The 17,523-nt window shown below is 38.4% G+C and overlaps 1 protein-coding gene across 3 annotated transcripts in view; it reads left to right on the top strand.

Annotated features, from left to right (window-relative positions):
- Positions 1–1,037: 1,037 nt before the first annotated feature.
- LOC127856225 (SRC kinase signaling inhibitor 1-like) overlaps positions 1,038–17,523 on the top strand; it is a 250,653-nt gene continuing 234,167 nt past the window's right edge. For 2 of the 3 annotated variants that reach the window (XM_052392316.1, XM_052392317.1), the window contains exons 1-2: positions 1,038–1,125; positions 11,808–11,979. In XM_052392316.1, the coding sequence (XP_052248276.1) occupies positions 11,811–11,979 (169 nt within the window). In that variant the 5' untranslated portion in view covers positions 1,038–1,125; positions 11,808–11,810. Of the gene's footprint in view, positions 1,126–11,807; positions 11,980–16,403; positions 16,774–17,523 lie in introns of those variants that run through there. The other variant, XM_052392315.1, reaches the window with a different exon arrangement.

Genomic DNA, 17,523 nt, shown 5'->3' on the forward strand with positions numbered 1-17,523 from the left:
GAGGTCTATCATCTCCCAGGTCCGTGATGTAAGTTGTTTTGGGTTTCTCTAGCAATGAGGTTTTGAAAGGGTAAAGAAGCTGGCCCTTAGCCAAACCCTCCTCCTTTACAGATCAGGCTTGGGACCGTCCTTTGTGGAGTAAAATAAGTAACGTTGTATAAAACATTTAGTGTTCGTGTATGAGAGAAATGATAATATCTTTATTTTATGTTTTATACTTTTATTTGCCAAAGTGATAGTAATACATATGTTTTGTACTTTGACGCACCTCGAAAGCTGTAGGTACTTCTACTGTAGTGTGCACGAGTGCGTTGTCGCAGTCACGATTTGGATAGTAGCCTTGTACGCGGGATTTGTCATCACCATAGAAACGTTCGTCGAAAGTTTGTGTGCAAATATTAGGTCAAATATTTCACACCTTTAACATAATTACAAACAGGCTTTCGCAATTCAATGTCATTTAACTACATCAAACATGATCCAACCGGGTAGTTTTGCTAATACAAAAAGGTTACATTTATAATTGATAATGTAATATGTGCACGTGCAAACAAGACAATAATTGTAAATTTGTATTCGGTTTGGGGGCTTGTGGCTTTCCAATCCAATACAAAGACATGTGTCTAAAATTTCGTTTATTTTAGTTTTAAAAAATGTATGGGTGAATGAAAACAGAACGATATGTTCTTAATTTAAAACGTTATAACTATCATTTTCATTTTTGATAAGTAGACATTTAAAGAATCTCTAGGCCAAACATGTATATCATTACGTACGTAATAAACATAAAATTTTAACTTAAGATCTCTCTATAAACATTATTATACTTTTTTTGTATTTACTACGTTGTTACTAGTCGTTTTAAATACGGACCGAGATATAATCATCAATACCAGTAGAATCGGGGACATCAGATGTACTATAAAGTCGTAGCTATAATATTCCAAATCGTAAGTAAACTGTTAGTCATTGTAAGCGGTGGTACTCTGAAACACCGGAGCATACCTGCATTGTGGCATGGAGCCGCATCATACGTTGTACTTTGGAAGTTATTTGCGCACGAAGCACGTGCACACGGAAGTGAACCGGAAGACAGTTAGTCAAATAATTTAACAAATCATAAAGGTATTTATTATTGATTTATGTGCGTCCATAAGTGACAAATAATGTGAATACAAAATTGTGCGTAAATAATTTTCATTTGTGGAGGTTCTGGTTTTCAAAGAAAATCAAGGAACAATGTTTACTCTATAAAGTTTGGAAAAACGAAATAAACTGTTTTTTCAATAATGTTAAGGCTAATAGGTTTGTTTTACTAATAAAGAACTTTGTAATAATATAGGCAGTTACAAACACAAATGCATATTTCCCCTTAATAAGTTTTTGGTGACATTGCTTCCATTGGAAGCCAGAATTGCTTATCAGTCTAATATGCACATTAAGCATTGGGACTTGCTTGACGAAATTGCCAATTTTCATGACTAGACTTCAAACTTTCGAAGCTTTTCTGTCTTTCAATATTATGTTCAGTTTGAAAAGCTGCATATCAGTCCATAATTTTACCATTTAAATTGCTTAGAACATTATTTACTAGTTCTTCTTGAATGCTCTGAGCTTTTATGAGTATCGTTAAAGTACCTCTTCTCGAACCTCACCTCTTTTCGAACCCTTCATTTGTTTACATTTTATTCGCATGCGCACTACGTAACAGTTTTTTGTGTATATGTAATTTGTTTACGACGACTCATACGTAGCGGAAAATCGACGAAAATGCGTCAAAACAGTTAGAATAAGTAGAATTATCATAAAACACGTAAACATCATCGTATTTTTTTATGCTTTTTACATATATAAGGATTTTCCTTAAAAAACTATAAAAATATGGTCTAATTTTTGTTGTCAACTTTGCTTGAAAATTTACACATTTTGGCTGCTGCAATAAGTCACGTGACCATGGTCTAAACATGTGACTAATTTATTTTTAATGGTGTAAACTAAAGGGTTCAAAAGCAGGTACTCCTTGTTTTGGCAGCATTGATAGTTTTACATGATATGGATGTGCTGGAAACTTGCAAAAATCTGTTATCAAAAGAGGATTTACATAGCAATTTAAGTTGCCAGCCATGTAGAAACTAGTTATTTATCAAAAAGAGTACTAATTAATATGTTTCACTAATTTCAATATTATACGCCAGTACATAATTAGTACGAGTTCTCTCCCTTACACCACTGTTATGTTATCATGGTATATTCCCATGAGTTACTCCCCTTTGTTGGAAGTTTGCCTTTGAAACTGCGTTTTTCACCAAATTGTTGTATCCACTTGAGAGTTAAATAAACCAGTTCATCATTGACTATCTGGCAGTTATTCCTTACTGGCGTGGTGGCAGCACTGTATACGAACCTACGGTCATCTACAAAACATCTAATCGGAAAGGAACATTGCAAATCATAAACAGATAGAGCAGTAAAAGTCACTGTACATCAAATGTGAACTTGGAACAGTTTAACACCCTCTATTGTGAACTCTGACAGTTTGCGTTTTCGCATTTCACCATGGCCCATACCAACCGTGCCCCAAAACAGTGGCAGTTAACAAGAACTGAAAGTATTACTACCTTTGAGGCATGGCGCCAAAATCTACAATACACATTGTCTCTAGATCCTAATTTTGCAACATTCTTAGTAGATGGAACTACTTGGGGTCGTAAAACAGCAGCTAATCCCCTACGCGGTTTCACAGATGATGGCGGAGAGGGAGGTCGTACTGCTGCTCAAAAAGTGGCGCAACTTGAGCTTATGTTGGGTCAAATAGCCAATTACTGCCCTATTATTGCAAGAAACACTTTAGTGCGAAATTCAGTCAGCATTAACAACATATGGCAGTCAATTCGATTACATTTTGGTTTCCAATCTACAGGCGGACATTTTTTAGACCTAGATCAGATCCATTTAGATCCCAACGAACGTCCTGAGGATCTATACCAGAGGTTGTCTAGCTTTGTGGACGACAACCTTTTGAAAGGGGGTGGATTGATAACTCACCACGGCGAAGTCCCAGATCAAGATGAGGAACTGACCCCTACTGTCGAGAATATGATAGTCTTGACATGGTTACGATTGATTCATCCAAATCTACCGGCATTAGTGAAACAAAAGTACGCAACAGATCTTAGATCTAGAACGCTTGCATCCCTTAAACCCGAAATATCGTTGGCGATCTCTAGCCTACTCGATGAAGTTCATTCTCTTGCTGATGCGAAGGTACTCAGGTCATCTTTCCAACGGAAATTACCACCTAAGCGACCAACTTGCCCAATATGCAAGCAAGCAAAAAGACCGAATTTCCAGCATTTTTTGAGTAAGTGTACATACTTACCAGAGGAAGATAGAAAGTACATGAAATCATCTGAAAAAATCCGCTTCACTACATACTCTAACGAAAACGAGGATATTAGTCATGATGATACATTGGACTCTGAAACCCATAGTTTGCAACCAGTTGTAACTCACTGTTCGCGACGCGTCAGCACCAAACAGTCACCAGTCTTGAAAACGTTCTATAGACAGTTTCCCATATTGTTGACATTGGACAGTGGGGCTGAGGTTAGCATGATAAAAAGCTCAGTCGTGCAGTACATTGGAGCTCCGGTGACGAAAACAAACCAGAGCGCGCTCCAGGCTGATGGTGTCACTCCATTACAAATCATTGGGGAGACACATTTCTATGTCTCGAGAGGTGACACTGATCTGAAATTAGAGGCTCTAGTAGTGAATGACTTAGATGTCGATGTTCTAGCGGGGATACCATTTATGTGTACCAATGACATTTCAATTCGACCTGCTAAACATGAAATACTGATCGGCGGCATTGAACATGTTAATTATGGCTCCTCCAAATCTGACTCGCCAAGTAACCGCGTACGACGCACCCAAGCCTTTGTCTTACGAGCTCAGTCTACGTCATCTGTCGTATGGCCAGGTTCCTTCATTGAGTTGAATGTGCCGTCTGATATTGGACCTGAGGACACTGTGGCGATTGAGCCCAAACATGACTCTGGTATTTCCTGGATAAAACCGCAGGTTATCGAATCAGTTGGCGGTTGCATCAGAATCGCCAACGAGACACAGGAACCACAGCGAGTGTTAAGGCATGAACATGTTGGTTTCATAAGGAATACAGAGACAATGAAAGTTGGGGTTCTTACACCCATTACAGGAACACAGCTTAGCCATCAATCAGTTCCCAAATTACACATGTCTAATACAACATGCATCTCAACTGACCCTGATAAAGTGTTGACAGATGAACAACGCATGAAGTTTTTGATATTGGGTGATAAGTATGACGATGTGTTTGCGTCGGATATATCCGGGTACAACGGTGCCGTTGGTGACTTTAAAGCCGTTATCAACATGGGCCCTGTACAACCTCCCCAGCGTAAAGGACGGGTGCCACAATACGCGAAGGACAAGCTTGTCGAACTCCAACGGAAATTTGATGAGTTAGAGAGTCAAGGAGTTTTCAGTCGCCCAGAAGATGTAGGTGTGACGGCTGAATACCTAAACCCGTCCTTCTTAGTGAAAAAACCACAGGGCGGATGCAGACTAGTCACTGCGTTTTCCGATGTTGGACGATACAGCAAGCCTCAACCTAGTCTGATGCCCGATGTTGATTCCACTCTACGCACAATAGGACAATGGAGGTATATAATACAGTCGGACTTAACAAGTGCGTTTTATCAGATACCACTGTCAAAGCAGTCAATGAAATATTGTGGTGTAGCAACTCCATTTCGCGGTGTTAGAGTATACACTCGTTGTGCTATGGGAATGCCCGGATCAGAAACAGCTCTTGAAGAACTGATGTGCCGTGTACTCGGAGATTTCGTTCAAGAAGGGTTTGTCGCAAAACTTGCCGATGACCTTTATTGTGGCGCTAACTCTGTCGATGATCTATTGATCAAGTGGGAGCGTGTTTTAGACGCCTTGTCTCGATGTGGGTTGCGTCTAGCACCATCCAAGACTGTAATCTGTCCGAAGTCCACTACAATTCTTGGATGGATTTGGTCTGCTGGCCAGTTATCTGCAAGTCCTCACCGTATTGCCCCGTTGTCTTTGTGTACACCTCCAGATACTGTGAAAGGGTTGCGTTCGTTCATCGGTGCGTACAAGGTTCTCGGGCGTGTGTTGCCAAACTGTTCACGATATGTTAGCCCACTAGACGACCTAGCCGCTGGTAAACAGTCGCATGACAAGGTGGAGTGGACGGACTCCTTTTTAAAATCATTCAAAGATGCACAGGCAGCACTGCATAATCATAAGTCGATTGTCATACCGAGACCCACAGATCATTTGTGGATAGTTACCGATGGTTCCGTGTCTCAGCGTGGTATAGGAGCAACCCTGTATGTGATGAGAAATGACAAGTTGCACTTGGCAGGCTTTTTCAGTGCCAAGCTGCGGAAACATCAAGTCACTTGGCTTCCGTGTGAAATCGAAGCTCTGAGCATCGCGTCCGCCGTTAAACACTTTAGCCCTTACATAATACAGTCTACTGTGTCGGCTTGTGTACTTACTGACAGTCAGCCTTGCATACAGGCTGTAGAGAAGCTTTGTCGCGGTGAGTTTTCCGCTAGTCCGAGAGTGACGTCATTTTTGTCAACTGTGAGTCGTTTCCAGATAAGCGTCAGACATCTTGCTGGCTCTGCCAATGTGCCGTCAGACTTTGCAAGTAGGAATGCCCCCGAGTGTTCTGTGCCAACCTGTCAAATCTGTACATTTATCTGTAATACTGAAGACTCTGTGGTTCGTAACGTCTGCATTGACAGTATTGTGAATGGAACATCGCGTTTGCCGTTTGCTACAAGATCCTCGTGGCTTCAAATTCAATCCGAGTGTCCAGATCTGCGACGTACACACGCGCATCTCAAACAAGGTACTCGTCCCTCTAAAAAACTAACAAAGATCAAAGATGTTAAACGTTACCTTCAAGTCGCATCAATCGCCAGAGATAATTTACTGGTGGTAAAACGCAGTGACCCTTTATTGCCACCATCTGAGTTGATAGTTGTTCCTCGTGCCGTTTTAGACGGATTGGTCAGCGCTCTACACATTAAGTTAGACCATCCATCTAAGCACCAGCTTGAACTTGTGATGAAGCGTCACTTTTACGCGTTGGACTTGAGTAGCTCTATTGAAACTGTAACTCGGCAGTGCCACTTGTGTGCTTCATTACAGTCATTACCAGAATCCGCTATAAAGCATACAAGCGAAGACCCTCCAGAAGTTGTTGGCATGTCGTTCGCCGCAGATGTACTGAAACGTAATCAACAAACTATTCTAGTCGTGCGTGAGAGTGTTACCTCTTATACAAAAGCCTGTCTTATTCCTGACGAAAAAAGGGACACTTTAAGAGATGCTTTAGTGTGTTTGTGTACTGAGCTCCATCCATTAGACGGTCCCCCTGCAGTTATTCGTGTAGATCCCGCCCCGGGTTTTGCATCTTTGCAAAGCGACGAAGCCTTGAAACGTCTCAACATCGTGTTGGAGATCGGCCGTGTTAAGAACATAAACAAGAATCCTGTGGCTGAAAAGGCTATACAAGAGCTAGAAAATGAGTTGTTGCGGTATGAACCAGGTGGAGGCCCCGTTACTTGCATGGGCCTTGCTATTGTAGTCGCAAGGTTGAATTCACGTCTACGCCATACGGGCCTGTCTTCCCGTGAATTGTGGACCCAACGCTCTCAGTTCACTCATGTTCAACTCCCTGTGTCTGACCGTGATGTGATCCTCCAACGGCATGATTCACGTATGAAAAATCACCCCCACAGTGAAAAATCTAAGTCCAAGGCTAGTATTCCGGTACGTGTTGGTGATGTAAGTGTCGGTGATTTAGTGTATCTTATCTCAGATAAAAGCAAATTGAAAGCTCGCAATAGGTATCTAGTTGTGTCGTGCGATGAAGAGTGGTGCTTTGTTAAAAAGTTCTCGGGAAATCAGTTACGGGCTTCATCCTATAAAGTTAAACGAAGCGAGTGTTACCGTGTTCCGTATGATAAAATGTGTTGCGAAAGGCCTTTAGTGTACTCCGACCCAGACCATGAGTCTGATGACGAATGTGTTCATTCACCAACTGATAGTGGTCCCCCAGCACCTTCAAGCATTCCAGCAACATTGACTACGCCAGAAAATGTAGAACCAGTTCCAATTATTGTGTATGAGCCGGATATGACGTCATCATTTTGTGAACCCCCCCAAGTACACGTGTCTCCAGAAACAAGTTCTATGAGTATGACCTCGCCCGGTTACACTGAGCCAGCGCAAAGACCTCAACGCTCACGACAGCCTCCAAAATATCTTGATGATTATGTATTAGAATGATTAGAGTGGTGCAAGTTTGTTTGTCATGTTCAATAGTGTTTGGTTCTCTTTGTATATATGACTGACTTGTTCAATGATTTCTTATCCTTGGTTTTATGATGCAAATTCTAAATATGCAAGATACATGTTATGTACTTAATAGTTTTAGAAGTTAAATATTGTGTTTCTATCATTAGACATTTTTAATCTATTGGGTTTAATTTTCTTATCCTGTACTGATTTTGTATGTGTTATTATATGAAGTATGAGTTGTGTTCATTTGAAGGAAAAGAGGTTCCGCCAGTACATAATTAGTACGAGTTCTCTCCCTTACACCACTGTTATGTTATCATGGTATATTCCCATGAGTTACTCCCCTTTGTTGGAAGTTTGCCTTTGAAACTGCGTTTTTCACCAAATTGTTGTATCCACTTGAGAGTTAAATAAACCAGTTCATCATTGACTATCTGGCAGTTATTCCTTACTGGCGATATTTGAGTCAAATTGACGTGTCAAAAATTAAGAGGTTCGAAAGATGGTTCGTCCATGATACATATATACAGCTCAGAGTTCTTTTTGATTAGACAAAATTCAATGTCAAAAAATAATTTCTCACATGTGTCTAAAATCGATTTCAATAAACGTAATACAGCGTGACAAACACAATACCTGTTATCATGGACATCAATTGGTGAGTCATTTGTGGAAAAAAAATCAAAACAAAAACTGAACACAAAAAACATTCTCACACCGAAAGCCTAAGTTTTGAATTAATGATTCGATCTATCTTGCGGAGGTTCTGGAGAAAGTTGGTGTATTACAATTGGTTGTTTGACACAAGATCTTTCTCGCAGAGGATTCTGGAGAAAATAGATAGCGTATATGTGTATTTTCAAATTCAAAACACTCAGCGTTTTCCATTGCAAAAACTTACACATTTTCATGAACTGTTGACGTGTTTTAAACTTTGGATTAATATCATTACTATGTTAGCACACCATATCACGAACTAAAAGTTGTTTTAATTTGCGCATAAGTGATATAAATATATATATATGATGTTTTAGTGTTTATTCATGCCAGAAAATAGTTTATGTTGCTATATTATCGATAAAAGTGCCGTCTGGAATCTGGGCGGCACGTTCCTATGAAATATCTTGTTACCATTTGCAACTCCCAGCAACCTGGAGGGTCAATTGCTGTTTGGATTATGGCTACAACATTATTTACTACAACAAATCAAAAATAGAATGAATATAGCAGTTCAAACAAAAATGCACCAGAAGATGCATGATCCAGAAATGCCACATCCTATATAAAGACTGAAGTGGCCGCAAGAAGTGTCAGACTATTTTGAGGTCAAGAGTACATAATCAGGGCCCTCAATCCATTTTAGGGGAAGTGGGTCGCTACCCATAGCAGGGGGAATTTTTGCGGCGTTTCCCTTTTTTGGGATTTTTTACTTACTCTCTAATTATTACATTTGTACAGTTTGCACTATATTCATTGCTTTTTTCATAATTTAGTATGTTTGACAAGATTAAATTAAAAAAGAATTGAGATATAATAATCATGAGACATCTATTTATAAATTTTTTATTTTTTTTTTAGTGAAAATTTTTCCCCAAAAAAGGGGAAAAAGTATACTTTTCAGGGGGGGAATGCGGCCGAATTTCGGCCAAGGATTTGACAGATTGAGAGCCCTGATAATATGCACTAAAAAAAAAACTTACCATGTAATCTTTGAGATTTTGAATTGTCATTGCTTTTGTCGATCTGAATAATAAGTCAGTAATACTATATTCATGTTTGAATATTGATTCAAGCATGGAAATCAAAGCCTTACAGTGTGTTTTTACGCTAAAATTTGGGTCCGGAAGGGGGACCCATTCCCAATGGAAAAGAATATTTTTCCCAAATGGGACCTAAATATTTCCAATTGAAAGTTTCCAAAGAAGAATACTTTTAAGCCCCCGGTAGGGTGGCATATAGCAGTTGAACTGTCCGTCAGTCAGTCAGTAAGGGTGTCAGTCTGTCCGTCCGTCCGAAAACTTTAATGGCCATAACTTTTTCAATATTAAACATAGCAACTTGATATTTGCCATACATGTGCATCTCATAGAGCTGCACATTTTAAGTGGTGAAAGGTGAAGGTCAAGGTCATCCTTCAAGGTCAAATTTCAAATATATGGCGTCTGTCCGTCCGTCCAAAAACTTTTAACATTTGCCATAACTTTTTCAATATTCAAGATAGCAACTTGATATTTGGCATGCATGTGTATCTCATGGAGCTAAACATTTTGAGTAGTGAAAGGTGAAGGTCAACGTCATCCTTCAAGGTCAAATGTCAAATATATGGCGTCTGTTCGTCTGTCCGAAAACTTTAACATTGGCCATAACTTTTTCGATATTGAAGATAGCAATTTGATATTTTGCATGCATGTGTATCTCATGGAGCTGCACATTTTGAGTAGTGAAAGGTGAAGGTCAAGGTCATCCTTCACGGTCAAATGTCAAATAATTATATGGCGTCTGTTCGAAAACTTTTACACTGGCCATAACTTTTTCAATATTGAAGATAGCAATTTGATATTTTGCATGCATGTGTATCTAGTGGAGCTGCACATTTTGAGTAGTGAAAGGTGAAGGTCAAGGTCATCCTTCAAGGTCAAATGTCAAATATATGGCGTCTGTCATTCCGTCCGAAAACTTTAACATTGGCCATCACTTTTTCAATATTGAAGATAGCAACTTGATATTTGGCATGCATGTGTATCTCATGGAGCTGCACATTTTGAAAGGTGAAAGGTCAAGGTCATCCTTCAAGGTCAAAGGTCAAATATATGGCATCTGTCCATCCGTCCGAAAACTTTAACTTTCGCCATAACTTTTTTATGCCCCTGAAGGGTTGCATATAGTTTTTGAATTGTCCGTCTGTCTGTTCGTCAGTCAGCCCGTCCGTTAGTCCGTCAGTCCGTCCGTCCATCTGTCCGCAAACTTTAACATTGCCCATAACTTTTGCAATATTGAAGATAGCAACTTGATATTTGGCATGCATGTGTATCTCATTGAGCTGCACATTTTGAGTGGTTAAAGGTTAAGGTCAAGGTCATCCTTCAAGATGAAAGGTCAAGGTCAAAGGTCAAATTTTGCAGTATTGAAGATAGTAACTTGATATTTGGCATGCATGACTGTGTATCTCATGGAGCTGCACATTTTGAGTGGTGAAAGGTCAAGGTCATCCTTCAAGGTCAAGGTCAAATGTCAAATTTTGCAATATTGAAGATAGCAACTTGATATTTGGCATTCATGCATATCTCATGGAGCTGCACATTTTGAGTGGTAAAAAGTCAATGTCATCCTTCAAGGTCAAGGTCAAATTTTGCAATATAAAATATAGCAACTCGATATTTGGCATGCATGCTTATCTCATGGAGCTGCACATTTTGAGTGGTGAACGGTCAAGATCATCCTTTCAGGTCAAGGTAAAATTTTGCAATATTGAAGATAGCAACTCAATATTTGGCATGCATGCATATCTCATGGAGCTGCACATTTTGAGTGGTAAAAAGTCAAGGTCATCTTTCAAGGTCAAGGTCAAATTTTGCAATATAAAATATAGCAACTCGATATTTGGCATGCATGCGTATCTCATGGAGCTGCACATTTTGAGTGGTGAAAGGTCAAGGTTATCCTTCAAGGTCAAGGTCAAAGGTCAAATTTTGCAATATTGAAGATAGCAACTCCATATTTGGCATGCGTGTGTATCTCCTGGAGCTGCACATTTTGAGTGGTGAAAGGTCAAGGTCATCCTTCAAGATCAAAGGTAAAATATATGGCTTCAAAGCGGCAGTAGGGGGCATTGTGTTTTACGAACACAGCTCTTGTTTTTAATAAGTCTAAACATGTCAATTATCTCCAAATCTAGCTGTATAATTTGAACCTTAGAATATATCATTTTGAGATCACTTTTATTATCAATTTTAAAGTATTTGAAAACATAAAATCAACAACATTAATTTCCGAATTTTAACCAAAAGGACGCAATATTTCCCAATCCGAAGGGACCTGGTCCCAATCCCAAACTGGTGGGAAAAAAACCACTGACTTGGTGTGTTTGATATTTAGTGGAAACATATTAAACATACCCATTTTAGCATGACGCGGCTCAAATGTTGTCTGCCTTGTGATCAAATGGTTAGTTTGATTGCTTCTTAAGAGAGATTGAGTATTAAATTTTACTCAATAAATTCCAAGTTAATGATGTACCTAAAAAAAGGCACAACTGTTTGCAAAAAAATGTCATGCTTTTAGAGATCGAACAAATGGTACAGTTTGGAGTGAAGCTTCAGATTTGCTGATTATAGTTGGAAAAAAAAATCAATATTTACCCTTTATTTCATGGCTAACATCATAATACAGTAAAACTACAAATTATACAATAGATCATGAGTGAGCAGTATAATCCCAATCTGCATGGCACCTATGAGCAGCCACCTATGAACAGCGCAGACCGCTCGAGACGCAGGACCAAGTACCGAAGAATCCGATCCACAGCTCGAGATAACTACATGCAGAATTGCGGCTACGGCAGACCTCCTTTGCCACAAAATCTCGGTAAATTTGCTGAAATCAATGGAGACGTGTTTTAAGAAAATTGGGCATAATGCATGTGCGTAAAGTGTCGTCCCAGATTAGCCTGTGCCGTACGCACAGGCTAATCAGGGATGACACTTTCCGCTTTTATTTTTTTTGTTAAAATGAAGTCTCTTCTTAGCAAAAATCCAATTTAGGCAGAAAGTGTCGTCCCTGATTAGCCTGTGCAGGCTGAACAGGCTAACCTGGGACGACACTACTCACATGCATTATCAATCAATATATGAGCCTATCTCTGGGAAAAGGGGTTGTTGCATGTTCTCTAAGTGCTGTTCATGATTAGCCTGTGCAATCAGCAATCAGCACAGGCTAATCTGGAATTACACTTTCTGCATTATTGGTATTTTTCCTGTGAAAGTAGTCTCTTCAAGGAATGTGTCATCCCTCACAGACTGCACAGGCTAATCTTGGACGACTTAACTCTTTCTGTGCTGGAACCGAATTTTAAAGCCCTTTGCAAACAGTTTTGATCCAGATGAGACGCCACAGAACGTGGCGTCTCATCAGGATCCAAACTGTTTGCTATTCTGAAAATATTCTTTGAAAAAAATCGAAGAAAATGCTAATTTTAGAAATTCCGCATTTTAGCAGACGACAAATTTCCCAGCATGCAAAGGGTTAATGCACATGTTTGAATCCCAGTTTTCCCAGAAAGTGGCTCAAATAATTCATTTGAGTTCAAAAGCATGTGGAAAAGACCGGCAGAAATAGTTGGAATACAGTTTGATGCATATAACTGATCATAGTGATTGCTCCATAAGAATGTTGCAGATGAGAATTGAGTTGTGGCATTTATTGTCCATTAGTCAGTCGGTAGCTCTTTATGTGATTGAGTGTCCATATGCCTGTATCACAACCTTGTCTGGAAACTATTCTAATTAACTCTTGTGAACATGATCATTAACTAGTAATATTCAAGATCCATTGCATGTTACATTTTTTTAGCTCATCTATTTTTTGAAAAAAAATTATGAGCTATTGTCATCACCTTGGCGTCGGCGTCGGCGTTGGCGTTGGCGTTGGCGTTGGCGTTGGCGTCGGCGTCCGGTTAAGTTTTGCGTTTAGGTCCACTTTTCTCAGAAAGTATCAATGCTATTGCATTCAAACTTGGTACACTTACTTACTATCATGAGGGGACTGGGCAGGCAAAGTTAGATAACTCTGGCGTGCATTTTGACAGAATTATGTGCCCTTTTTATACTTAAAAAATTGAAAATTTTGGTTAAGTTTTGCGTTTAGTTCCACTTTTCTCAGTAAGTATCAATGCTATTGCATTCAAACTTGGTACACTTACTTACTATCATGAGGGGACTGGGCAGGCAAAGTTAGATAACTCTGGCGTGCATTTTGACAGAATTATGTGCCCTTTTTATACTTAAAAAATTGAAAATTTTGGTTAAGTTTTGCGTTTAGTTCCACTTTTCTCAGTAAGTATCAATGCTATTGCATTCAAACTTGGTACACTTACTTACTATCATGAGGGGACTGGGCAGGCAAAGTTAGATAACTCTGGCATGCATTTTGACAGAATTATGAGCCCTTTTTATACTTAGAAAATTGACAATTTTGGTTAAGTTTTGTGTTTAGGTCCATTTTATTCCTTAAGCATCAAAGCTATTGCTTTCATACTTGCAACACTTACTAACTATCATAAGGGGACTGTGCAGGCAAAGTAATGTAATCTGACTGGCATTTTGACAGAATTATGTGCCCTTTTTATACTTAGAAAATTGAAAATTTGATTAAGTTTTGTGTTTAGGTCCACTTTATTCCTACAGTATCAAAGCTATTGCTTTCATACTTGCAAGATTTATGAACTATCATAAGGGGACGGTGCAGGCAAAGTTATGTAACTCTGACTGGCATTTGGACGGAATTATGGGCCCTTTATACTTAGAAAATTGAAAATTTGGTTAAGATTTATGTTTTGGTCCACTTTACCCCTAAAGTATCATAGATATTGCTTTCATACTTGGAACACTCACAAACTATCATAAGGGTACAGTAAAAGGACAAGTTGCATAACTCTGGTTGTCATTGTTACGGAATTATGGCCCTTTTTGACTTAGTAACTTTTAATATATGGTTAAATTTTGTGTTTCGATCCACTCTAAGTATCAAGGCTATTGCTTTCAAACTTCAAATACTTACATGCTATCATGAGGTTACTGTACCTGGCAACTTGAATTTTACTTTGACCTTTGAATGACCTTGACTCTCAAGGTCAAATTATTAAATTTTGCTAAAATTGCCATAACTTCTTTATTTATGATTAGATTTGATTGATACTTTGATGAAACTACTCTTACCTGACATACCACAATAGACTTCACCCAAACCATCCCCCGTGCCCTCCTCCCCCCCCTCCCCCCTCCCCCCCCCCTATTTTTTTTTTTTTTTTTTTTTTTTAAGATCATCTCACAAATGACCACCACACCCTCACACTATACCCCCACCCCACCCCCCCACCCCACCCCCCCCCCCATTTTTTTTTTTGATTTTTTTTTTTTTTTTTTTTTTTTAAGATCATCTCACAAATTATCACCACACCCTCACACTATACCCCCCCCCCCCCATTTTTTTTTTAAAACGGTTATTTTTGAAATACCGTCCAACCATCGCACCCAAACCCCCCCCCCACCCCCCGCCCCCCCCCCCCCCCCCACGATTTTTTTTTTTTTTTTTTTTTTTTTTCGCTTTTTTGGAAGATAATGTAATAAATGTCCACAACCCCACACTATACACCCCTCTTCACTCCACTCCTCCCTCCTTTGTGATTGAAAATGAGAGTCCCTTCACCTTTAAAAAGAAAATAGATGAGCGGTCTGCACCCGCAAGGCGGTGCTCTTGTTTATCTTTGACGTTGAATAATTGAACTCCAATCGACCTATCTAAAGCAACAAAGTCACTTCCACAAAATCTCAGTCCTCTTTTAATAAGTCTCCAATATTTGTCAATCATCACACTTGGACATGTGTTACACTTGTTTTGTGTGTAAGATATGTCAAACATGTATTTTGTTTGTGATTTTATTGTAATTTTTGTTATTATGAAGGAATTAAAATTAATCTGGTAACAATGGCTGGGGATAAGTTTAAACAATTTTTACCACCAATTCGCTGCAACTTTGGAAATTTTTGAACAACATATCAAACTTTTTTCTGTGTCAGTTTTTGCAAATTGTATAAAGAACTGAAGAATTGAGGTATATAACTGTCCATTAATAATTTCTTTATAACAAGGTTTAAAGGGGCCTTTTCACGTTTTGGTAAAATGACAAAATTAAAAAAAGTTGTTTCAGTTCGCAAATTTTCGTTTTAGTTATGATATTTGTAAGGAAACTGTATTGCTGAACATTCACCATGCTCTAAAAGCCAGTATATGCATCTTTTCATGATTTAAAAACCCAAAAATTATAAAGCGTTGCAACGCGAAACAAATTTATAATTTGGAGAGTTCTGCTGTTGTCTTTATATTTTGTGAAACTACGAGGATTGCTTATATAAAGTATAAAATACATCTGGCATTGCATAGGGAAGGATGGTCGAGTTGTCTAAGTGGTTGACTTTACTCCAGGACTCCAGGGGTCAGTGGTTTGAGCCCTTCTAAGGGTTACCTTTTTTTTCTTTTTTAGTTTTATTCATGATTTTTTACTGGAGCTTTTTATATTCAATGTTTACATTTATCAATATTAAGAATTTTATGACAACCTTCAAAAACATGCCAAAATCTGTGAAAAGGCTCTTTTAACTGTGTTTTGTAATTTTTGGAACATGAAATATAAGGTGGATGACTGCTGCTCTTTATTGATTTATTATAACACATTTTCCTCCCTTGGAATAAAAATTAGTTACTCTGCGGTTACCTGTATTTGATTTTGTATATCTAGAACTTTTTTCCTGCAGTAATTTGTCTGTAATTGTTCTATTAATTGGCTAGAACACTGACAAAAAACTTGTTTTGTAGATCTACCTCATGTTCTAGTTATTTTCTGCTAGGTAATTTTGGAAGGTGCATATATTTATGCTGTAATTCAAGGATACAAGTAACAGATAACAGCTGCTGAATAAGACCTTGTTGTTGAAGTGTGCATTTATAGAAAAAACGTTATTCATTTGATAAGGAAAACTGTGTACTTTTCATGCCCATTCAACAAGAGTGACATTGTTTTATAGGACTTTTGATTTTTTTCTTTTTTTATGAACCCTAAATTCTACAGTTGAATGTCTGTATCCATGAAGATAAGAAGATTTTTTTGCAAGTTATGTTTTTCTTTTCTTAATTGTTGGTTAAATGTAGATAAACATGCTGCAAATTGATTGGTATACATGTGAATAGATAGGAATAACAAGCTTTTAATTTTAATTTTTTCAGTTACAAATGAAACATTATTTTTTTACAAAAATACTATGGATGGATGGATTTTGCTCTGAATATTTCATCAGAGCCTTAAACTGTTAGGTAAATATTTCAATATGCTGTGAAGATCATCATTTTTTTAAGCTGATGGAAAAGTTAACTTATGTGCTTGTGAAAAAAAATCATAGTAAGGCACAACATCAAAGAAAATGTCTAAGATACCTAGACTTGGGATTCCAATGTTGAAAACTAATGTTAGTGTTGGACGGTACCCTGTGCGTAAACTGTGGCCGAAATCTGAATGCTGTCAGAATGTATCCGTAAGAGCAGATAGTGGCTGTTGTACTGTTACAGTGGGAGACAAATGTGTGAATACTAGAAAAACATCAAACATAGGTACTGGCATGACCCTCACTTATTTGTTTTTTATGCCCCCGGATCGAATGATCGGGGGTATATTGTTTTTGGCCTGTCTGTCATTGTATGTGTGTGTCTGTCTGTCCCAAAACTTTAACATTGTCCATAACTTTTGAAATATTGAAGATAGCAACTTGATGTTTGGCATGCATATGTATCTCATGGAGCTGCACATTTTGGGTGGTTAAAGGTCAAGGTCATCCTTCAAGGTCAAAGGTCAAATATTTGGCTTCAAAGCGCAGTAGGGGGCATTGTGTTTCACAAACACAGCTCTTGTTTAGTTTTGTGTAGGCATGGTTTTAGAGGATTTATTATAGAAATGTTTTTCGTTTATTTAACTCTCACTTCTAATGCCACCACTTTTAGAGGCATTAGATTTGCCTTTTCTGGTGCATCTGTTGGATTTGTGCAACACAAAAGTAGTAATACCTGTAGAGGGCTACAACTAACTGTATAAAGATATGTACCAACATTTGAACTTGCCAACTTCAATATTATGGTTCACATGTTTGGAGTCCTGTTTTTGTTTAACCCTTTGCATGCTGGGAAATTTGTCATCTGCTAAAATGTAGTCTGCTGAATTTCTAAAATTAGCATTTTCTTTGATTTTTTTCAAAGAATACTATCAGAAAAGCAAACAGTTTGGATCCTGATGAGACGCCACGTTCTGTGGCGTCTCATCTGGATCCAAGCTGTTTGCAAAGGCCTTCAAAATTCGGTTCCAGCACT

Source organism: Dreissena polymorpha, chromosome 13, assembly GCF_020536995.1.
Source record: "Dreissena polymorpha isolate Duluth1 chromosome 13, UMN_Dpol_1.0, whole genome shotgun sequence".
NCBI classification, from domain to species: Eukaryota; Metazoa; Mollusca; class Bivalvia; order Myida; family Dreissenidae; genus Dreissena; species Dreissena polymorpha.